The sequence below is a fragment of the Mercenaria mercenaria genome, chromosome 7 (genome assembly GCF_021730395.1).
Source record: "Mercenaria mercenaria strain notata chromosome 7, MADL_Memer_1, whole genome shotgun sequence".
NCBI classification, from domain to species: Eukaryota; Metazoa; Mollusca; class Bivalvia; order Venerida; family Veneridae; genus Mercenaria; species Mercenaria mercenaria.
Genome location: NC_069367.1, coordinates 36,970,442 through 36,995,608, shown reverse-complemented (window position 1 = coordinate 36,995,608; position 25,167 = coordinate 36,970,442). Strand labels below are relative to the sequence as shown.

General features: G+C 35.3%; 1 protein-coding gene across 1 annotated transcript in view; it reads left to right on the top strand.

Moving 5' to 3' along the window:
• Positions 1–25,167, top strand: part of LOC128558234 (uncharacterized) — a 110,242-nt gene that overhangs the window by 27,279 nt on the left and 57,796 nt on the right. Inside the window, exons 26-51 of the mRNA XM_053547112.1 lie at positions 316–486; positions 1,139–1,315; positions 1,492–1,662; positions 2,487–2,663; positions 2,991–3,161; positions 3,985–4,161; positions 4,485–4,655; positions 5,303–5,479; positions 6,188–6,364; positions 7,619–7,795; positions 8,232–8,399; positions 8,737–8,913; positions 9,577–9,759; positions 10,106–10,273; positions 10,987–11,163; positions 12,599–12,781; positions 13,123–13,290; positions 14,617–14,793; positions 15,356–15,538; positions 17,575–17,742; positions 19,519–19,695; positions 20,260–20,442; positions 20,697–20,864; positions 21,588–21,764; positions 23,230–23,412; positions 23,748–23,915. Of these exons, the coding sequence (XP_053403087.1) occupies positions 316–486; positions 1,139–1,315; positions 1,492–1,662; positions 2,487–2,663; positions 2,991–3,161; positions 3,985–4,161; positions 4,485–4,655; positions 5,303–5,479; positions 6,188–6,364; positions 7,619–7,795; positions 8,232–8,399; positions 8,737–8,913; positions 9,577–9,759; positions 10,106–10,273; positions 10,987–11,163; positions 12,599–12,781; positions 13,123–13,290; positions 14,617–14,793; positions 15,356–15,538; positions 17,575–17,742; positions 19,519–19,695; positions 20,260–20,442; positions 20,697–20,864; positions 21,588–21,764; positions 23,230–23,412; positions 23,748–23,915 (4,554 nt within the window). The remainder of the gene's footprint in view (positions 1–315; positions 487–1,138; positions 1,316–1,491; positions 1,663–2,486; positions 2,664–2,990; positions 3,162–3,984; positions 4,162–4,484; positions 4,656–5,302; positions 5,480–6,187; positions 6,365–7,618; positions 7,796–8,231; positions 8,400–8,736; positions 8,914–9,576; positions 9,760–10,105; positions 10,274–10,986; positions 11,164–12,598; positions 12,782–13,122; positions 13,291–14,616; positions 14,794–15,355; positions 15,539–17,574; positions 17,743–19,518; positions 19,696–20,259; positions 20,443–20,696; positions 20,865–21,587; positions 21,765–23,229; positions 23,413–23,747; positions 23,916–25,167) is intronic.

Below are 25,167 nucleotides of genomic sequence, written 5' to 3'. Positions count from 1 at the left end.
TTCTTACTTAAATATATTATTTTCAAACAAATCATTGCTAACCATTTCTTGAGGTAACAACTTCTGTTAACTGTGAGGAGCTAATAACCCCCGTTAAGGTGGATATGTTTTAATCCCAATAGGATTAATTTCCTGTTGATTTAGTAGCCTACATCTTTGAGGTTTAAATATATTTTTATGACTAAGAATATCAACTGAGTATTACTAAGTAGTACAATTTTACCATGGGTCCATTTCATAAAACCATAAATAATTATCATTTAAAATCATTTGATAAGGAGGATATATCCGCTACACGTTACTATTTCTTATTAGACTGTGGACCAGTTCTAGATATAGAGAATGGCGTTGTTATGTTATGGGACACGACGGATACATCATATGGAGCTATTGCGAACATCACATGCGATGAAGGTTACATTGCCAGTGCTTCAAATATTTCATGTCTAGATACAGGTTACTGGGACGACAATGTAACCTGTTCAGGTAATAAAATCTTCAAATCATGTAGAACTGTCTTTAGCATTTATATACATTAAATGAATGACTCGCGGGTCAGTGTTAAAAACACTACTGCTCGAGATCCGAAATAACGAAGGTCGATATTTTTCACTATTGACTTTAAATTTTACATTAAATCAGAAATAATGTTCGCATTACTTTTCTTTAGATTTAGGCTATACTACAACATTATTTAGTGTTAAAATACAGACAGGTCAATAGCACAAACTATGGACCGGCGATTTATATAAGGAGTCATGTTATAAGAAATATATCATACTATGTGTGTCTGGTGTTACACGCACACGTTCTCGATTCTATTTATTATACATGTGTAATGATCCAATCTTTTTAAAATGTTATGGGTCCTCTTCTGTCACCCAAAGCAGGATAAGTCACAAAATGTCCTTAATTGTGTCGAGGTGACTATTAATAAAAATAAACACAGTTTCGTGTTGATTGATATAGTTACAAAAATATATATCTTTTAAGCAGATTCCTTCCGGTGTTTTCGTTTCAAGGCATGTCGCGCTGATAGCGTTGCATCTGCGTAACGCTAACATTGCCTTTTAGTATCTTTAAAATGACTTTTTAAGATATAATTTAACAGAAATAAGATCATGTATTTTATTTCTAGGCTGTGGGCTAGTCCCGGACATAGAAAACGGTCAAATCGTCCTCGCTGATATCACCAACATATCTTACGGGTCCGTGGCAAATGTTACATGTAACACTGGATACGAAGCTAGTGTGGCAAATATAACATGTCTGTCGTCTGGTGTCTGGGAAAATAACGTAACATGTGTGTCTGTTGGTATGTTCTACTTACTGAAATATATTATTTTCAAACAAATGACTAAAAATATTAACTGAGTATTACTAAGTAGTACAATTTTACCATGGGTCCATTTCATAAAAGCATAAATAATTATCATTTAAAATCATTTGATAAAAAAGATATATCTGCTACAAGTTTCAATTTCTCATTAGACTGTGGACCAGTTCTAGATATAGAGAATGGCGTTGTTGTGTTATGGGACACGACGAATACATCATATGGAGCTACTGCGAACATCACATGCGATGAAGGTTACATTGCCAGTGCTTCAAATATTACCTGTCTAGATATAGGTTTCTGGGACGATAATGTAACCTGTTCAGGTAATAAAGCCTTCAAATCATATGTAACTGTCTTTAGCACCTGTATTACATTAAATGAATGACTCACAGGTCAGTAGTAAACACTACTGCTCGAGATCCAACAGATCGAATGTCAATATTTTTCACTATTGACTGGTAAGTTATTTAATAATTACTTTAATATATAACATAGAAATAAATTTAGACACTTCACCATCAAACATTTAGTGTTGAGATACAGACCGATCAACAGCACAGACTATGGACTGGCGATTTATATTAGGAGGCATGCAATCAGAATTCTGTTATAGAACGTGTGTCTGATGTTACCCGCACAAGCCTCCAATTTGCTTTAATGTATAACCCATGTATAATGATTCATTTCTTGTTAAGGGTCAAGTTCTGGTCTCAAAAAATGGATAAGTCGCCATAGACCTAATATCGGGGTGACTCTATTTTCAAAAAAAAAAGGTTCAATATATTGAGGAAAATACAAACAATATCTATTGTTAAAACATATCAATTACGTTTGATCTTTTAAAGGTATGTCGCTCTGACAGTGTTGGATCTGCGCAAAGCCAACTGCCCAGCAAAGTTTCTTAAATAGACTGGTCCGTCATTCAATTTGGACAGTACCATTTATTATTCCATGAGTTGTTCACTGAAAATTTACTGACTGAATAGCGAACAGTGCAGGCCATGATCTGTATGCACGGACGCACAGGCTGATCTTGGTCTGCACAGGTCGAAAAGGCATAATCACTTGCCGCCAGCAGGCTAAAGCTCACATGAATAGTCTTATCACATAATTCTATAGTAACAACTTCACGTATTTTTATTTTTAGGCTGTGGACTGATCCCGGACATAGAAAACGGTCAAATCGTCCGCGCTGATATCACCAACATATCTTACGGGTCCGTGGCAAATGTTACATGTAACACTGGATACGAAGCTAGTGTGGCAAATATAACATGTCTGTCGTCTGGTGTCTGGGAACATAACGCAACTTGTGTGTCTGTTGGTATGTTCTTTTTACTGAAATATATTATTTTCAAACAAATCCTTGCTAACCATTTCTTCAGGTAACAACCTCTGTTAACTGTGAGGAGCTAATAACACCCATTAAGGCAAATATGTTTTTATCCCAATAGGATTAATTTCTTTTTAATTTAGTAGTCTACATCTTTGCATGAGGTTTAAATATATTTTAATGACTAAGAATATTAACTGAGTATTACTAAGTAGTACAATTTTACCATGGGTCCATTTCATAAAAGCATAAATAAATATCATTTAAAATCATTTGATTAAGAGGATATATCCGCTACAAGTTACAATTTCTCATTAGACTGTGGACCAGTTCTAGATATAGAGAATGGCGTTGTTTTGTTATGGGACACGACGAATACATCATATGGAGCTATTGCGAACATCACATGCGATGAAGGTTACATTGCCAGTGCTTCAAATATTTCATGTCTAGATACAGGTTACTGGGACGACAATGTAACATGTTCAGGTAATAAAATCTTCAAATCATATAGAACTGTCTTTAGCACTTGTATTACATTAAATGAATGACTCGCAGGTCAGTAGTAAACACTATTGCCCAAGATCCAACAGATCGAATGTCAATATTTTTCACTATTGACTGGTAAGTTATTGAATAATTACTTTAATATATAACATAGAAATAAATTTAGACTCTTCACCATCAAAAATTTAGTGTTGAGCTACAGACCGATCAACAGCACAGACTATGGACTGGCGATTTATATTAGGAGGCATGCAATAAGAATTCTGTTATAGAACGTATGTCTGATGTTACCCGCACAAGCTCCCAATTTGCTTTAATATATAACCCATGTATAATGATTCATTTCTTGTTAAGGGACATGTTCTGGTCTCAAAAAATGGATAAGTCGCCGTAGACCTAATATCGAGGTGACTCTATTTTCAAAAAAAAAAGGTTCTATATATTGAGGAAAATACAAACAATATCTATTGTTAAAGCGTATCAATTACGTTTGATCTTTTAAAGGTATGTCGCTCTGACAGTGTTGGATCTGCGCAAAGCCAACTGCCCAGCAAAGTTTCTTAAAAAGACTGGTCCGTCATTCAATTTGGACAGACCATTTATTATTCCATGAGTTGTTCACTGAACATTTACTGACTGAATAGGGAACATTGCAGGCCATGATCTGTCTGCACGGACGTGCAGGCTGATCTTGGTCTGCACAGGTCGAAAAGGCAGAATCACTTGCCGCCAGCTGGCTAAAGCTCACATGAATAGTCTTATCACATTATTCTATAGTATCAACTTCACGTATTTTTATTTCTAGGCTGTGGACTAGTCCCGGACATAGAAAACGGTCAAATCGTCCTCGCTGATATCACCAACATATCTTACGGGTCCGTGGCAAATGTTACATGTTACACTGGATACGAAGCTAGTGTGGCAAATATAACATGTCTGTCGTCTGGTGTCTGGGAAAATAACGCAACTTGTGTGTCTGTTGGTATGTTTTTCTTACTGAAATATATTAGTTTCAAACGAATCCTTGCTAAACATTTCTTCAGGTAACAACCTCTGTTAACTGTGAGGAGTTAATAACCCCCATTAAGGCAGATATGTTTTTACCCCAATAGGATTAATTTCTTTTTAATTTAGTAGCCTTCATCTTTGAGGTTTAAATATATTTTAATGACTAAAAATATTAACTGAGTATTAATAAGTAGTACAATTTTACCATGGGTCCATTTCATAAAAGCATAAATAATGAGCACTTAAAATTATTTTATAAAGAGGATATATCTGTCACAAGTTACAATTTCTCATTAGGCTGTGGACCAGTTCCAGATATAGAGAATGGCGTTGTTGTGTTAAGGGACACGACAAATACATCATATGGAGCTATTGCGAACATCACATGCGATGAAGGTTACATTGCCAGTGCTTTAAATATTACATGTCTAGATACAGGTTACTGGGACGACAATGTAACCTGTTCAGGTAATGAAATCTTCAAATAATATGTAACCGTCTTTAAATTTAGCACTTGTATACAATCATTAAATGAATGAGTCGCAGGTCAGTAGTAAACACTATTGCCCGAGATCCGACAGCCCGAATATCTATATTTTTCACTATTGACTTTAAATTTTACATTAAATCAGAAATGATTTTCGCATTACTTTTCTTTAGATTTAGGCTATACTACAACAATATTTAGTGTTGAACTACAGACAGATCAATAGCACAAACTATGGACCGACGATTTATATAAGGAGTCATATAATAAGAATTATGTTATGCTACGTGTGTTTGGTGTTACACGCACACGTTCCCGATTCGATTTATTACACATGTATAATGATTCAATCATTTTGATATGTTATGGGTCCTCCACTGCCACCCAAAGCAGAATAAGTCACCAAATATCCTTAATTGTGTCGAGGTGACTATTAATCCAAAATAAACACAGTTTCTTGTTGATTGATATGGTTACAAAAAATATATATCTTTTAAGCAAATTCCTTCCGTTTGTTTTCGTTTCAAGGCATGTTGCATCTGCGTGACGCTAACATTGCCTTTTTATATCTTAAAATGATTTTTAAAATATAATTTAATAGAAATAAGATCATGTATTTTATTTCTAGGCTGTGGGCTAGTCCCGGACATAGAAAACGGTCAAATCGTCCTCGCTGATATCACCAACATATCGTACGGGTCCGTAGCAAATGTTACATGTCACACCGGATACGAAGCAGGTGTGGCAATTATAACATGTCTGTCGTCTGGTGTCTGGGAACATAACGCAACTTGTGTGTCTGTTGGTATGTTCTACTTACTGAAATATATTATTTTCAAGCAAATCATTGCTAACCATTTCTTCAGGTAACAACGCAACCTCTGTTAACTGTGAGAAGCAAATAACTCCCCATTAAGGCAGATATATTTTTGTCCCTATAGGATAAATTTCTTGTTAAATTTAGTACTTTTTGAGGTTTAAATATATTTCAATGACTATGAATATTAACTGAATATTACCATATTATCATATGGAGCTATTGCGAACATCACATGCGATGAAGGTTACATTGCCAGTGCTTCAAACATTTCTTGTTTAGATACAGGTTACTGGGACGACAATGTAACCTGTTCAGGTAATGAAATCTTCAGATAATATGTAACTGTCTTTAGCATTTGTATACATTAAATGAATGACTCGCAGGTCAATAGTGAAATCTATTACCCGAGATCAGACAGGCTGAAGGTCAATATTTGTCACTATTGACAGGTAAATTATTGAATGATTATATTTATTACATTAAATCAGAAATAACCTTCGTATTAATTTTCTTCAAATTTAGGCTATCCTCCAACCAAAGTTTCAATGTTACGTCGCTCTGACAGCGTTGGATCTTGTAACGCCAACACTGCCTTCTAAACAGCCGTAATAGAATTAGTGAAATGTACCTTTTCAAATGAATAGTCTTATCACATTATTTTATAGTAACTATTTCACGTATTTTTATTTTTAGGCTGTGGACTTGTCCCGGACATAGATAATGGTCAAATTGTCCTCGCTAATATCACCGAAACAGGCTACGGGGCCGTGGCAAATGTTACATGTCACACTGGATACGAAGCTAGTGTGGCAAATATAACATGTCTGTCGTCTGGTGTCTGGGAACATAGCGCAACTTGTGTGTCTGTTGGTATGTTCTACTTACTCATTGCTAACCATTTCTTTAGGTAATGACGCAACCTTTGTTAACTATGAGGAGCAAATAACTCCACATTAAAGCAGATATGTTTTGATCCGAATAGGATTAATTTCTTGTAAATATCTCCTGTGCAATAACTTCTGTGCAATAAACATTTTTTTGCAGAGATTGCTTTGAAGGTTTATACTTCTTGTCTTACTGGGAATAAGTCAGTAGTGATAATTTAACAATAAAACAAATACAAAATAGTAATTAAAATATTTCGAAATTTGAAACACAAATTCAAATATTCAGAGACATGGTGTTTATTTCTTTCAAGTATTTATCAAAGTAGGACTTCTTTGAGGTTTAAATACATTTTAATGATAATGAATAACTTTCATCATATACTACTGGTTCATGTAAAGATAATAAAATCATAGTTTAATTTTAAATTTGATCCTATTGCACCCGTTTTGCTTGGACACATAGAATAGCATTTTGTGTGATTAAAAGATTTCTGAATTTAAAAGTGAATTCCTTAGCGATCTGCTTCAAAAACTATTTGCCATCTTTTCAAAGTACATAGAAAAACCTATGCTACATGTAATGCGGGTTATCATGATAATAAATTAAATTCCACTTATTCCGCGTCCGTGGAGAAGGAGAATATCTTCTGTAATATAGCAGTGATATTTTTCACAATAAAGCATTTAAGTTATTCCCACGTGTGTAATAGCAGCCAATCGGCCTGCTCGGTCTCTTTAGCTCTCGAATTTGTATTTACTTCCGACAAAATGTGTGGTCGCAAGATCTTACATGATTGTTATGACTGGTAAAAATAAACATAGTTTCCGCGGGAAGCCAGACATTGTAAAAAGCTTGTATTTTTTACATTTAATTATATTTTGTTTAATGTTCACGTAAACACATTTCTTTCCGTCAATAACAATTATAGAAACCGTGTTTTGCTGTCTTAAACTTTTAGGCGTAGTTTTCTACTAGTGATCAACGGTATTACGATATTATGACGAATGCATCTAGTTCCTTCTTTTTTTTTAGAATGTGACCCATCTCCGTCACTTTTGTATGGAAATGGAAGTATAGATTTGTTTGACGGGAACTCCTCATACGGAGCACAGGCCATTGTTACATGTTGATTTTCTTTTATACGTTTTGATTCAATATGTTTTCGTTTCGTCTGTGTTGATTTTCTTTTATACACCTTGACTGAATATGTTTTCGTTTCATTTATGTTCTTTTAAGGTTGTGGGCCAGTTCCAAACATTGAAAATGGACAGTTTATCCTATTGGACAGTTCAAACACGTCGGTGGGAACCGTGGCCAACGTGACATGTGACATTGGCTACGTTGCTGGTGCATCAAATATATCATGTCTGAAGAATGGCCAGTGGGAGGACAATGTGACCTGTTCTATTGTTGGTATGATTTGCGTTCTTTGAATAATGATTCTCTAAATGATTTTTTTTATAACAGGGTATAATGTAAGGTCTACAGTGTTTTTTTCCAGAAACTTATACAGTACATAATTCACTTAGCAATATGAGTTGATACTTTATTCACTGAGTGATTAGGTTTATTTACATAACTTATACAATGTACCGACAAGATTAACTAAATAAATTAGTATCGCTCTTCGTGCAATTATTTTGATAAATGTTCGCTACCATTTGATTGTGATAAGGTTTTTATACATTATGGTATTGTTCAGTTAAATGGAAATAATAGATTTACTGACTGTCAAGATTCTTAAAATATTATTTACAAGGTTTGTGTATTTAAAATCATTACTGTGATTAAAACAGAGTCACTGGAAATAATATGTGTTGAAAAAATTCTTAAATTTCTGTCATTGCAGAATGTGATCCTTGGCCGTCAATTTCACACGGAAGTATTGATGTCTTCAGCAACTCTTCAATTGGAGACCTCGCTAATGTAACTTGTGATGTGGGATATGAAGTCAGTGTTTTAAATATCACTTGTTTGGAATCTGGAGATTGGGAAAATGTCACTTGTGACATCATAGGTTTGTCTTATGTGTTAAAAATCACTTGTCTAAAATCTTGTAATTTTAAAATCGAAGTAATTTGGAAAATGTTACTTATGATGTCATAGTTATGTCTAGTTAATTAACATTGCGGTCAATATTGAAATTCATTTATTATTAAAGTAAGTACATGCCCGTCTAGGCCTTTAAATATAACTTCTGTGACTAGGAAAACGCCTTCATAATGACGTAGAAGATTTTTTTTAATTCTTTAATATACTGAAAATTAAAATGTAACTTAACGTGCGAAAAGGAGTGTTATGTTTTTGTACTAAATTTATTCTGTAGATTAATTTATTTTTTTGGTAAATTTTAGATTGCGGACAAATTCCTAGTATAGATAATGGACAACTTTATCTTTTGGATAGCTCCAACACATCTTTTGGAGCCGTGGCAAACGTGACTTGCGACACAGATTACGTTGCAAATACTCCGAACATATCCTGTTTAGAGACAGGCTTCTGGGACGATGATGTAAACTGCTCAGTTGCTGGTATAAATATATTCAATATTTAAAGCAACTGACTTTAATTCATTTGCTCGCACCTAGCTGTGTGTTCAGTCATCACGTCGCCTTACTTCTCTAATGCCGTAACTTGCTTTTTGATAGTTTTGGGAAACGACGATTAAAGATTTGAGTATCAATGGCTTTACACTACTTAAAGACTAAATTTACCCTGTTATGTTTGTTCTACAAGGCCACAATTTCACCATCCAACAGAATAATGTCATAGAGATGTCCTAATGTCACAAAAATCTCAATGTTGCCAAAAATGGACTTACGGCACTCTGGAAATAAGACGACGATCACTTAGAGGGTAAGCCGTTATATGACAGAACCAGTGTCTGCATGTTTGGTTTTTACCGGCAACGGTATGAATTGTTTCAGTGAGATAAGACTACATAAAAGTTATATAATAATCTGTATAGTTTTCCAGCAACATTATGGGATAATTATTTCAATGAGTTAATTACAGACCATACGGTAGTTATATAATGATGTGTACAGTTTTCCTGACACGGTATGAGATGTTTCAATGAGTTATCTGTGCATATTAGTTAAGAAATGATCTGTAAAGATATTGAAATTATGTATACTCATGAATTATCAAACAATGAGGTTTACATAAACGAATGTTTTGGTTTTATATCACAGAAACTGGTTGCGGACAAGTTCCAGTCATAGAAAATGGGCGCATTTCCCCCTTAGTTAGTTCTAATACATCACTTGGAGCTATGGCAAATGTGACATGTGACACAGGTTATGTTGCTAATACTCCAAATATAACTTGCTTGGAGAATGGCCACTGGAATGATAATGCGACATGTTCCATCGTTGGTATGACATCTGTTCCTTTTAAAAATGTCGTAGTCTTGAATTTCAGTGTTATATATCTTTCTGAATGTTTAGCTCGAGACAGGGAGTATTTAGAAATAAGTTTAATAAGATCAAATAGAAGCAAACAACTCATAATTTTCGAAGAGTTGTATTATGAAGTTAAATAATATCATATTTTCAATGTTAGAGTTAGGGTTGGAGTTTTTTCTTTACAACAATTGTTATATTTTTGTAAATCACTATATGTCTGAGATAATTCCTAAATTCAAATAATACCAAGTGTCACAAACAATTTTATGTCTCAGTTCTAAAACACTGTTTAATAAATAAAAGTTCTGTATTTCAGCATGTGATTCCATGCCATCTATTTTGAATGGTAGAATAGATGTGTTAGGCAACTCATCATACGATGCCCAGGCAAATGTTACATGTGGTACGGGGTATGCGGCAAATGTATCAATAATCACTTGTCTTGAGTCTGGTAATTGGGAGAACGTTACTTGTGATGTGATAGGTATGTCAAGTTCATTACATACCACTTGTCTTTAGTCTAAAGATTGGGAGAATGTCACTTGTTATGTCATAGGTATGTCAAGGTCATTAGATATCTCTTTATTAGGGTCTTGGGATTGGCAGAATATCACTTGTTATGTCATAGGTATGTCAAGGTTATATCACTTGTCTGGAGTCTTGGGATTGGGAGACTGTCACTTGTTATGTCATATGTATGTCAAGTCCATTAGAATCACTTGTATGGGGTCTGAGGATTTGGAGATTGTCACATTTTATGTCAAAGGTATGTCAAGCTCATTAGATATCACTTGTCTAATGAGCAGAATACCACTTGTCTAGAATCTGGTGAAAATCGAAGGGTTTTCTAGTGTGTCAGGAACTTATTGATTTAGAAAATGACCTATAAATATATTTAGTTAATGTTAATAAAAATTCTGGTAAATAAGTGAGTGTTATGGAAATTCACTTATTATTATTGTTAGCACATGTATTTCTAGATCATTAAATATCACTTGTAGGTCTAGGAAAAAGTCTTGCCTAATACATTATGACGTCATTGATTGTTTGTTAAATTCTGTAAATTAGAATGCAAGTTATCAAACATTTTCATTCTGTAAACTCGTTTAATGTCTCATTTTGTAGATTCTGAATGCGAATTATGTTTTACGTACTGAACTCACTCCGTAGATCTACATATACTTCTGTAAATTTTAGATTGCGGACAAATTCCTAATATAGAAAATGGACGGCTGTATCTTTTGGATAACTCTAATACATCATTTGGAGCCGTGGCAAACGTGACTTGTGACACAGATTACGTTGCTAATACTCCAAACATATCCTGTTTGGAGACAGGCTTCTGGGATGATGATGTAAACTGTTTTATTGCTGGTATGTATATACCCGGTATTTAAGTTTTCTCGCACCCGTGCCTTCACTCATCTCTTCAACAATAAGTGGTGATATCAAACCACTGTCTGTATGTAGGGTTTTCACCTTTAACGGTATGAGATAATCATAGACCACACAATATTTATATGATGCTCTGCATAGTTTTCTTCAAACGGTAAGAAATGTGTCAAGGAGTTAGTTTTAGACCATACGTCAGTTATATACGGTGGTATGTTTAGGACATGCAATTATTTTTTAAGATTAGATTATCTCGTGCGCACGACATCTTATCTCGAGCGCTCGGCATCTTATATCGAGCGCACGACATCTTATCTTGAGCGCTTGACATCTTATCTCGAGCGCTCGACATCTTATCTCATGCGCTCGACATCTTATCTCGTGCGCACGACATCTTATTTTGAGCGATCAACATCTTATTTCGTGCGCACGACATCTTATCTCGAGCGATCAACATATTTCTCGTGCGCACGACATCGTATTTCGAGCGACCAACATCTTATATGGGCGAGGCCTATATAATAAATCTTTTTTTGTCAAGGACTTAAATTAATTTCTTTGCGTAATCACAGATTTTTGCTGCCTTTTTTTTCAGTTTGCGTATTTAAATTATACCCTGCAAACACGTGAAACAGTTATAAGTATAATCGGAACAAAAGCAAAAACGGTGGCAATGGTATGTTTTTACGGATGATCTGAATTCACATAAAGGGCCTAAATATATATTGATAAGATGTTGATCGCACGAGATAAGATGTCGTGCGCACGAGATAAGATGTTGATCGCTTGAGATAAGATGTTGATCGCTTGAGATAAGATGTTGATCGCTCGAGATCAGATGTCGTGCGCACGAGATAAGATGTGCGCACGAGATAAGATGTTGAGCGCTCGAGATAAGATGTCTAGCGCACAAGATAAGATGTTGATCGCTCGAGATAATATGTCGTGCGCACGAAATAAGATGTTTATCAGGGGGATTGTCACTTTGTATGTCGTAGGTATGTCAAATTCATTAGTTTTTTCATACGGTAAGAGATGTGTCAAAGAGTTAATTATAGCCCATACGTCAGATTTATAATGATCTGTATGTTTTTTCATGTTTTATTGAGTTAACTGTAGACTACACATTAGTTCATTAGTTAAATAATGATCTGGAAAGCTATAATGATCTGAAGAGCTTTCCTATAACGTAATGAAAATTTTCATTAAATTACCCATAGACGACACGTTAGTTATTTATATATAGTTTTCCTGAAACGATAAAAGATAGTTCAACGAGTTATCTACAGACCACGCACTAGTAACGAAATGATCTGTACAGGTATTGAAAACATGCATAATCCATATATGATCATGAAAATTCAAATGTTTATAAATGAGAATTACATAAACAAACTTTATTCGTTTTATATCACAGAAACAGGTTGCGGACGAGTTCCAGTCATTGCAAATGGTCACATAATCCCCTTAGATAGTTCTAATACATCCTTTGGAGCTACGGCAAATGTAACATGTGACACAGGATATGATGCTAATACTCCAAATATAACTTGCTTGGAGAACGGCTACTGGGATGATAATGTGACATGTTCCGTTGTTGGTATGACATCTGTTTCTTTTAAAATTCTTGTAGTCTTGAAATTCAATGTTATATCTTTCTGAATATTTAGCTCGATACAGGGAATATTTAGAAATAAGTTTAATAAGATTAAATAGAAGCAAACAATTCATAATTTTCGAAGAGTTATTTTATGTATTTAAATGATATCATTTTTTCAATTTTAGTGTTAGGGTTAGAGCTTTTATTCGATCACAATTGTTATCTTTTTGTACATCACTACATGTCTGATATAAGTCCTAAAGTCAAATGATACCAAATGTCACAAACAAATTTATATCTCAAATTTAATACACTGTTTAATTAAATGTTTTGTATTTCAGAATGTGATTCCATGCCATCTATTTTAAATGGTAGAATAGATGTGTTAGACAACTCATCATACAATGCCGAGGCAAATGTAACATGTGATACAGGATATGCTGCAAATGTATCAATAATCACTTGTCTTGAGTCTGGTTATTGGGAGAACGTTACTTGTGATGTCATAGGTATGTCAAGTTCATTAGATATCACTTGACTAAGGTCTGGGCATTGGCAGAATGTCAGGTGTGATGTCAATGATATGTCAATTCATTAGATATCACTTGACTAAGGTCTGGGCATTGGCAGAATGTCAGGTGTGATGTCAATGATATGTCAATTCATTAGATATCACTTGTCTGGAATCTGAGGATTGTGAGACGTCACTTGTAAATGTCATACGTATGTCAAGTTCATTTGATATCACTTGTATGGGGTCTTGTGATTCGAAGTTTGTCACTTGTTATGTTAAAGGTATGTCAGTCTCATTAGATATCACTTGTAATCACTTGTCTGGGATCTAGGGATCGGGAGAGTGTCGCTTGTTATGTCATAGATATGTCAAGTTCATTAGATATCCCATGTCTGGGATATGGAAATGATTTGGAGAATGTCACTTGTTATGTCGTAGGTATGTCAAGTTCATCAGATATCACATGTCAGGGGTCTGGGGATTAGTAAGAGAATGCCACTTGTTACGTCATAGGTATGTCAAGTTCATTACATATCACAAGTCTTTGGTCAGGGGATGATTGGGAGAATGTCACATTATGTAAATTTTAAGTCAAGTTCATTAGATATCACTTGTCTGGAGTCTGGGAATGATTAGGAGATTGTCACTTTTTATGTCATAGGTATGTCAAATGCATTAGGTATCCCTTGTCTAGTGGTTTGGGATCGGAGATTGTCACTTTCTTTGTCATAGGTATGTGAAATTGCATAAAAATAGCACTTGTATTGAGTACGGAAGTCTGAAGAATAGTACTTTAGATTTCATAGGACGTTTATCTCTAATTTATGGAATATTGAGATGACGTTCGAAATTAATTAACACGCGGTTGAGAGTTAGTTTTTTCATTTGATCGAATAATCTTTTTTTCAGCTATGCAAAGGCATTATAAATGTGTTGAACCTGTAATGACACTCGGCAATATCCGTACGATAACGTATTCTCCGGAGATTATTCAAACGGAGAATACGGAAATTGACAGCTTTTATGGCTAAGCCTTAAGTAAAGCATAATCAGTAGATCTAACGATTCAGATTGTAGAATTTTGAATAGTGATATGTCTTGTTCATAGAGTTCTCGTTGCTAGGATATAGGGAGTTGAAATAAAAGTAAGCAATTGTTTTTAGATTGTTAGGAATAATTCTTGCCTATGACGTCATTGATTGTTAAATTATGTAAAGTACTGATAATCTAACTTGTTTAAGATCTTATTTTGTAGATTCGGAAGGTGAATTATGTTTTACGTACTGAACTCACTCCGTGCATATACTTCTGTAAATTTTAGATTGCGGACAAATTCCTAATATAGAAAATGGACGGCTTTATCTTTTGGATAACTCTAACACATCATTTGGAGCCGTGGCAAACGTGACTTGTGACACAGATTACGTTGCCAATACTCCAAACATATCCTGTTTGGAGACTGGCTTCTGGGACAATGATGTAAACTGCTCTATTGCTGGTATGCATATACCCGATATTTAAGCTTTCTCGCACCCGTGCCTTCACTCATCACTTCAACGATAAGTGGTCATATGACCGAATCAGTGTCTGTATGTTGGGTTTTCACCTGTAATGGTATGAGATAATCATAGACCACACAATAATTATATAATGCTCTGCATAGTTTTTTTTCAAACGGTAAGAGATGTGTCAAAGAGTTAGTTATAGACCATATGTCAGATTTATAATGATCTGTATTTTTTCATGTTTTAATGAGTTAACTGTAGACTACACATTAGTTCATTAGTTAAATAATGATCTGGAAAACTATAATGATCTGAATAGCTTTCCTATAACGTAATGAAAATTTTCATTAAGTTACCTATAGACGACACGTGAGTTATATATATAGTTTTCCTGAAACGATAAAAGATAGTTCATGAGTTATCCATAGACCTGGCACTAGTTACGAAATGATCTGTACAGGTATTGAAAACATGCATAATCCATATATAATCATGAAAATTCAAATGTTTATAAATGAGAATTACATAAACGAATTTTAGTCGTTTTTATCACAGAAACAGGTTGCGGACAAGTTCCAGTCATTGCAAATGGTCGCATTTTACCCTTAGATAGTTCTAATACATCCTTTGGAGCTATAGCAAATGTGACATGTGACACAGGATATGTTGCTAATACTCCAAATATAACTTGCTTGGAGAACGGCTACTGGGATGATAATGTGACATGTTCCGTTGTTGGTATGACATCTGTTTCTTTTAAAATTGTAATAGTCTTGAAATTCAATGTTGTATCTTTCTAAATATTTAGCTCGATACAAGAAATATTTAGAAATAAGTCTGATAAGATTAAATAGAAGCAATCAATTCATAAGTTTCGAAGAGTTTTTTTATGTAGTTAAATAGTATCTTTTTGTTTCAATTTTAGAATAAGGGTTGGAGTTTTTATACTATCACAACTGTAAATATTTTGTACATCACTAAATGTCTGAGATAATTTCTAAATTAAAATGGTACCAAATGTCACAAACAGTCTTATATCTCAAATTTAAAACACTGTTTAATTATGTCTCCCCCAGGAGACATATTGTTTTTGCCCTGTCCGTCCGTCCGTCTGTCCGTCCGTACGTCACACTTCCGAGCAATAACTGGAGAACCATTTGACCTAGAACCTTCAATCATTATAGGGTTGTAGGGCTGCTGGAGTAGACGACCCCTAATGTTTTTGGGGTCACTCCGTCAAAGGTCAAGGTCACAGGGGCCTGAACATTGAAAACCATTTCCGATCAATAACTAGAGAACCACTTGACCCAGAATGTTGAAACTTCATAGGATGATTGGTCTTGAAGAGTAGATGACTCCTATTGATTTTGGGGTCACTCCGTCAAAGGTCAAGGTCACAGGGGCCTGAACATTGAAAATCATTTCCTATCAATAACTAGAGAACCACTTGACCGAGAATGTTGAATCTTCATAGGATTATTGGTCATGAAGAGTAAATGACTCCGCTTGATTTTGGGATCACTCCGTCAAAGGTCAAGGTCACAGGGGCATGAACATTGAAAACCATTTCCAATCAATAACTAGAGAACCACCTGACCCAGAATGTTGAAACTTGATAGGATGATTGGTCATAAAGAGTAGATGACCCTTATTGATTATGGGATCACTCCGTCAAAGGTCAAGGTCACAGGGGCCTGAACATTGAAAACCATTTCTGATCAATAACTAGAGAACCACTTGATTCAGAATCTTGAAACTTCATAGGATGATTGTACATGCAAAGTAGATGATCCCTGTCGATTTTGGGGTCACTCGATGAATGGTCAAGGTCACAGGGGCCTGAACATTGAAAACCATTTCCAGTCAGTAACTTGAGAACCACTTGACCCAGAATGTTGAAATTTAATAGGATGATTGACCATAAAGAGTAGATGACCCCTAATGATTTTGGGGTCACTCTGTGAAAGGTCAAGGTCACAGGGGCCCGAACATTGAAAACCATTTCCGGTCAGTAACTTGAGAACCACTTGACCCAGAATGATGAAACTTCGTAGGATGATTAGTCATGCAGAGTAGATGAACCCTAACGATTTTAGGGTCTCTCTGTTAAAGGTCAAGGCCTCAGGGGCCTGAACATGGAAAACCATTTCCAATCAATAACTTCAGAACCTCTCGACCCAGAATGTTGAAACTTCATAGGATGATTGCTCATGCAGAGTAAATGACCCTTATTGTTTTTGGGGTCACTCCGTTAAAGGTCAAGGTCACAGGGGCCTGGACATTGATAACCAGTTCCGATCAATAACTTGAGAACCATTTGACCCAGAATGTTGAAACTTCATAAGATGATTGAACATGCAGAGTAGATGATCCCTATTGATTTTTGGGTCAGTCTATTAAAGGTCAAGGTCACAGTGGCTTGTTCATGTAAAATCATTTTTTGGAAATAACTTGAGAACCACTTGACCTACAATGTTGAAACTTAATAGGATGATTGGACATGCAGAGTAGATGACTCCTATTTATTTTGAGGTCACTTGATCAAAGGTCACAGGAGCCTGAACAGTGACTTGAGAACCACTAGGCCACGAGTGTTGAAATTTAGCGGGATGACTGGACATGCCAAGTAGATGATCCCTATTGCAGCCAACCATCAGTGTCTCTTTGACTTTCACTCCTGACCCCTATTGACTTCTTGCCTATAGGACTTTGCATTGGGGGAGACATACGCTTTTTTACAAAAGCATTTTCTAGTTAAATGTTTTGTATTTCAGAATGTGATTCCATGCCATCTTTATTGAATGGGAGAATAGAAGTGTTAGACAATTCATCATACAATGCCGATGCAAATGTAACATGTGATACAGGATATGCTGCAAATGTATCAATAATCACTTGTCTTGAGTCTGGTTATTGGGAGAACGTTACTTGTGATGTGATAGGTATGTCAAGTTCATAAAATATCACTTGATAGGGTCTGGGCATTGGCAGAATGTCACGTGTGATGTCATAGATATATCAAATTCATTAGATATCACTTGTCTGGGGTCTAGGGATTGTGAGAAGTCACTTGTTATGTGATAGCTATGTGAAGATTATTTAATTTATATATCACTTGTCTGGAGTCTGGGGATTGGGAGAATGTCACTTGTTATGTCATACGTATGTCATGTTCATTTGATATCACTTGTATGGGGTCTGGGGATTTCGAGATGGTCACTTGTTATGTCATAGATATGTCAAGTTCATTAGATATCACATGTCTGGGATATGGAGATGATTGGGAGATTGTCACTTGTTATGTCGTAAGTATGTCAAGTTCATCAGATATCACATGTCAGGAGTCTTGGGATGATTAGGAGAATTCAACATGTTATGTCATAGGTATGTCAAGTTTATCAGATATCACATGTCTTTGGTCAAAGGATGATTGGGAGAATGTAACGTTATGTCATAGGCAAGTCAAGTTCATTAGATATCACTTGTCTAGAGTCTGGAATGATTAGGAGATTGTCATTTTATTCATAGATACCAAATGTCATAACCTTGTTAGTGTTCAGTTGTACTCTGTTATATATTAAAGTTCTGAATACACCTTGTTATGCGAGTCTAGATTATTTTGTAGAAAGATGTGTTAGTATCATATACACCCGTGGAATGTTCGTACTACGGATTGCTGCAAAGCTACAATATCACGTCGTTGAACTGAATTCGTGCGATAACGTTTACTACTGTGACATTTTCGACGTCACAAACAAATTGGTTTCGTACCTGCGGAAAATGCCGAAATTTCAACGGAGAATACGGAAATTGACAGTTTTTATGGCTAAGCTACCTTAAGTAAAGCATAATCAGTAGATCTTACGATTCAGATTTTAGAATTTTGAATAGTGATATGTCTTGTTCATATATTTCTCGTTGCTAGGATATAGGGAGTTGAAATTAAAGTAAGCAATTGTTTTTAGATTGTTAGGAATAATTCTTGACTATGACGTCATTGATTGTTAAATTTGTAAAGTTACTGATAATCTAACTTGTTTAAGGTGTTCTGCACGTTTGATAAACCGGAAGTGATGCGTAACGTCATTTATCCGGAAACGTAGAATAAGGCCTGGATTGGCGTACGGAACGAAATCATTTTTAGAATTAATCGCAACCTGTGTGTAAATTATTACAATGACGCTGTGCTTTATTTCTAATGTCAAAATGGTACTAAAATATATGACACGTTAAATAATTCAAAATAATGTCTTAAAATTAGCGTGAAATGTCCGGTTCATTTTAATTTCGGTCAGATATCTTAAAAATAAGCACACGGACCTATACATTTTATTTTATCAAATTATAGACCATCTCTTTATTTACAACTTTGAGAAGTTTAATAAAAATCTACATTGTAGAAAAATTTCTATTGGCGAAAATGTTCTAAAACTTATGATTTTCCCATAGATTCCCATTATGAAATATTGCGTGAGGTCCATATTTTTCAAATCAGTCTAGCAAAAAATCAAGCACACGACCTATCCTTTTTATTTGCTGAATTTTCTAGGTATATTCTGAAGTTATGAAAAATCAGAGTTTTATCAAATTCTACATTGTAGAAAAAAATTCGATCCAAACGGGCAGAACTACCTTAATATCTTATTTTGTAGATTCTGAAGGCGAATTATTTTTTACGTACTGAACTCCCTCCGTGCATATACTTCTGTAAATTTTAGATTGCGGACAAATTCCTAATATAGAAAATGGACGGTTTTATCTTTTGGATAACTCTAACACATCATTTGGAGCCGTGGCAAACGTGACTTGTGACACAGATTACGTTGCCAATACTCCAAACATATCCTGTTTGGAGACAGGCTTCTGGGACGATGATGTAAATTGCTCTATTGCTGGTATGTATATACCCGGTATTTAAGTTTTCTCGCACCCGTGCCTTCACTCATCACTTCAACGATAAGTGGTCATATGACCGAATCAGTGTCTGTATGTTGGGTTTTCACCTGTAATGGTATGAGATAATCATAGACCACACAATATTTATATAATGCTCTGCATAGATTTCTTCAAACGGAAAGAGATGTGTCAAAGAGTTAGTTATAGACCATACGTCAGTTATATAATGATCTGTATGTTTTTTCATGTTTTAATGAGTTAACTGTAGACTACACATTAGTTCATTAGTTAAATAATGATCTAGAAAGCTATAATGATCTGAATAGCTTTCCTATAACGTAATGAAAATTTTCATTAAGTTACCTATAGACGACACGTTAGTTATATATATAGTTTTCCTGAAACGATAAAAGATAGTTCATGAGTTATCTATAGACCACGCACTAGTTACGAAATGATCTGTAGATTTATTGAAAACATGCATAATCCATATATAATCGTGAAGATTCAAATGTTTATAAATGAGAATTACATAAACAAACTTTATTCGTTTTATATCACAGAAACAGGTTGTGGACAAGTTCCTGTCATTGCAAATGGTCGAATTTTGCCCTTAGATAGTTCTAATACATCCTTTGGAGCTACGGCAAATGTGACATGTGACACAGGATATGTTGCTAATACTCCGAATATAACTTGCTTGAAGAACGGCTACTGGGATGATAATGTGACATGTTCCGTTGTTGGTATGACATCTGTAAAAAGATTAAATAGAAGCAAACAATTCATAATTTTCGAAGAGTTATAATTTTATGTAGTATAAATTATATCATTTTTTCAATTATAGGGTTGGAGTTTTTACTTTACCACAATTGTTATCTTTTTGTAAATCACTACATGTCTGAGATAATTCCTAAATTCAAATGATACCAAGTGTCACAAACAATTTTATGTCTCAGTTCTAAAACACTGTTTAATTATTAAACGTTCTGTATTTCAGCCTGTGATTCCATGCCATCTATTTTGAATGGTAGAATAGATGTGTTAGGTAACTCATCATACGATGCCCAGGCAAATGTTACATGTGATACGGGGTATGCGGCAAATGTATCAATAATCACTTGTCTTGAGTCTGGTAATTGGGAGAACGTTACTTGTGATGTGATAGGTATGTCAAGTTCATTACATACCACTTGTCTTGGGTCTAAAGATTGGGAGAATGTCACTTGTTATGTCATAGGTATGTCAAGGTCATTAGATATCTCTTTATTAGGTTCTTGGGATTGGCAGAATATCACTTGTTATGTCGTAGGTATGTCAAGGTTATATCACTTGTCTGGAGTCTTGGGATTGGGAGACTGTCACTTGTTATGTCATATGTATGTCAAGTCCATTAGAATCACTTGTATGAGGTCTGAGGATTTGGAGATTGTCACTTTTTATGTCAAAGGTATGTCAAGCTCATTAGATATCACTTGTCTAATGAGCAGAATACCACTTGTCTAGAATCTGGTGAAAATCGAAGGGTTTTCTAGTGTGTCAGGAACTTAATGATTTAGAAAATGACACGTAAATATGTTTAGTTAATGTTAATAAAAATTCTGGTAAATAAGTGAGTGTTATGGAAATTCACTTATTATTATTGTTAGTACATGTATTTCTAGATCATTAAATATCACTTGTATGTCTAGGAAAAAGTCTTGCCTAATACATTATGACGTCATTGATTGTTTGTTAAATTCTGTAAAGTACGGAAAATTAGAATGCAAGTTATCAAACATTTTCATTCTGTAAACTCGTTTAATGTCTCATTTTGTAGATTCTGAATGCGAATTATGTTTTACGTACTGAACTCACTCCGTAGATCTACATATACTTCTGTAAATTTTAGATTGCGGACAAATTCCTAATATAGAAAATGGACGGCTGTATCTTTTGGATAACTCTAATACATCATTTGGAGCCGTGGCAAACGTGACTTGTGACACAGATTACGTTGCTAATACTCCAAACATATCCTGTTTGCAGACAGGCTTCTGGGATGATGATGTAAACTGCTCTATTGCAGGTATGTATATACCCGGTATTTAAGTTTTCTCGCACCCGTGCCTTCATTCATCTCTTCAACAATAAGTGGTGATATCAAACCACTGTCTGTATGTTAGGTTTTCACCTTTAACGGTATGAGATAATCATAGACCACACAATATTTGTATGATGCTCTGCATAGTTTTCTTCAAACGGTAAGAAATGTGTCAAGGAGTTAGTTGTAGACCATACGTCAGTTATATACGGTGGTATATTTAGGACATGCAATTATTTTTTAAGATTAAATTATCTCGTGCGCACGACATCTTATCTCGAGCGCTCGGCATCTTATATCGAGCGCACGACATCTTATCTTGAGCGCTTGACATCTTATCTCGAGCGCTCGACATCTTATCTCATGCGCTCGACATCTTATCTCGTGCGCACGACATCTTATTTTGAGCGATCAACAACTTATTTCGTGCGCACGACATCTTATCTCGAGCGATCAACATATTTCTCGTGCGCACGACACCGTTTTCGAGCGACCAACATCTTATATGGGCGAGGCCTATATAATAAATCTTTTTTTGTCAAGGACTTAAATTAATTTCTTTGCGTAATCACTGATTTTTGTTGCCTTTTTTTATCAGTTTGCGTATTTAAATTATACCCTGCAAACACGTGAAACAGTTATAAGTATAATCGGAACAAAAGCAAAAACGGTGGCAATGGTATGTTTTTACGGATGATCTGAATTCACATAAAGGGCCTAAATATATATTGATAAGATGTCGTGCGCTCGAGATAAGATGTTGATCGCTCGAGATAAGATGTCGTGCGCACGAGATAAGATGTTGATCGCACGAGATAAGATGTCGTGCGCACGAGATAAGATGTTGATCGCTTGAGATAAGATGTTGATCGCTCGAGATCAGATGTCGTGCGCACGAGATAAGATGTGCGCACGAGATAAGATGTTGAGCGCTCGAGATAAGATGTCGTGCGCACGAGATAAGATGTTGATCGCTCGAGATAATATGTCGTGCGCACGAAATAAGATGTTTATCAGGGGGATTGTCACTTTGTATGTCGTAGGTATGTCAAATTCATTAGTTTTCTTCATACGGTAAGAGATGTGTCAAAGAGTTAATTATAGCCCATACGTCAGATTTATAATGATCTGTATGGTTTTTTTTTATGTTTTATTGAGTTAACTGTAGACTACACATTAGTTATATAATGATCTGAATAGCTCCCCTATAAATAAATGTAATGAAAGTCTTCAGTAAGTTACCTATAGACGACACGTGAGTTATATATATAATAGTTTTCCTGAAACGATAAAAGATAGTTCAATGAGTTATCCGTAGACCACGCACTAGTTACGAAATGACCTGTACAGGTGTTGAAAATATGTATAATCCATATATAATCATGAAAATTCAAATGTTTATTAATGAAAATTATATAAACTAACTTTAAATATTGGTTTTATATCACAGAAACAGGTTGCGGACAAGTTCCAGTCATTGCAAATGGTCGCATTTTCCTGTCAGATAGTTCTGATACATCCCTTGGAGCTATGGCAAATGTGACATGTGACACAGGATACGTCGCTAATACTCCAAATATAACTTGCTTGGATAACGGCTCCTGGGATGATAATGTGACATGTTCTATTGTTGGTATGACATATGTTTCTTTTAAAAGTCTCATAGCCTTGAAATTCTCTGAATGTTAAACACGATACAGGGAGTATTCAGAAATAACTTTTTTTTAAACCGCCAGATAAACTAGAAGCAAAAATGTCTTAATTTTGAAGAGTTATTATATGTAGTAAAATATTACCACTTTTTCAATTATGCGGTTAGGGTTAAAGTTTTTACTTTACCACAATTGTTTTCTTTTTGTACATCACTGCATGTCTGAGATAAGTCCTAAAGTCAAATGGTACCAAGTGTCACAAACAGTTTTATATCTCAAATTTAAAACACTGTTTAATTAAATGTTTGTATTTCAGAATGTGATTCCATGCCATCTATTTCAAACGGTAGAATAGATGTGTTAGAAAACTCATCATACAATGCCGATGCAAATGTAACATGTGATACAGGATATGCGGCAAATGTATCAATAATCACTTGTCTTGAGTCTGGTAATTGGGAGAACGTTACTTGTGATGTGATAGGTATGTCAAGGTCATAAGATACCACTTGACTAGAGTCTGGGCATTGGCAGAATGTCACGTGTGATGTCATAGATATATCAAATTCATTAGATATCACTTGACTAGGGTCTGGGCATTGGCAGAATGTCACGTGTGATCTCATAGATATATCAAATTCATTGGATATCACTTGTCTCGGGTCTGGGGATTATGAGAAGTCACTTTTTATGTGATAGGTACGAGGGGTGTTCCAAAAATAATGTCACTTGCATCGGTTCTCCTATACTGCAAATGTTCTGATCATTTTAACTTGCTATGCACTTCAAATTACTCTCCGTCAGCCTGAATACACCTTTTGAGCCGGTCAATCCTCTTTTGGAAGCATTGTTCATACTCTTCTATGGGAACACCCATCAGATACTGATAAACAGCAGATCCAAGGGCATTTCTCGATTTGTATCTCTTTCCAGACAGATGATATTTAAGTTTGGGAAATCGAAAATGGTCGCAGGGGGTCTGGCGAAAACGGAGGGTGTGGAAGGACGGTAACATCTGACTCCAAAAACTCGGTGACAATGCGTGCCTTTTGAGCGGGTGCATTATCATGCAAAAGTCGGAGGTACTTAAGTCCTGTTTTGGGGCGGCGACTTTTGTAGTAGTTCTTCAATTTTCTTAGAACAACTATTTTTATAGAATTTTCCTATGACCGTACTGCCTTTTGGTACCGGAATTCGAATGATTGGACCCTTATGAGTGAAAAAAATACATACAAAACCTTCTTCACTGTTCGTATTCGTTTGGCAATACTTGGGCGTCTCGCATTTTTGGTGGCCCAAATTCGGTTGAAATACTTCCACTTTGGTTCAAAATAATAAACCCAGGTTCCATTACCAGTAACTATATTATCAAAAACCTTTTGCTGTATTTTAGGTACATGTTCAGAAGTTTTTTGCCATTGTTACACGGATCCTCTTTTGTTCATCTGTTAACAAATGGGGTATCCATCTTGCATTTATTTTTCTAAGTTTTAGGTGTTTCTTCAAAATTCCACGAACTCGTGCAAACGACAAGTTTGTCAGTCGGGCCAATTGCCTTACGGTGAATCGGGCATCCTTTTTTTAGCAAATTGAGGATTTTTTCGATGTTACCTATCGACGTAGTTGTTGCAGGACGATCTGTGCGAGCAGCATCTTTGAGTTGCTGCTGTCTGGTCCTAAATTTAGCTACCCACCTACAAATAGTCCTATGAGACATTTGACCTTCCCCATAAATG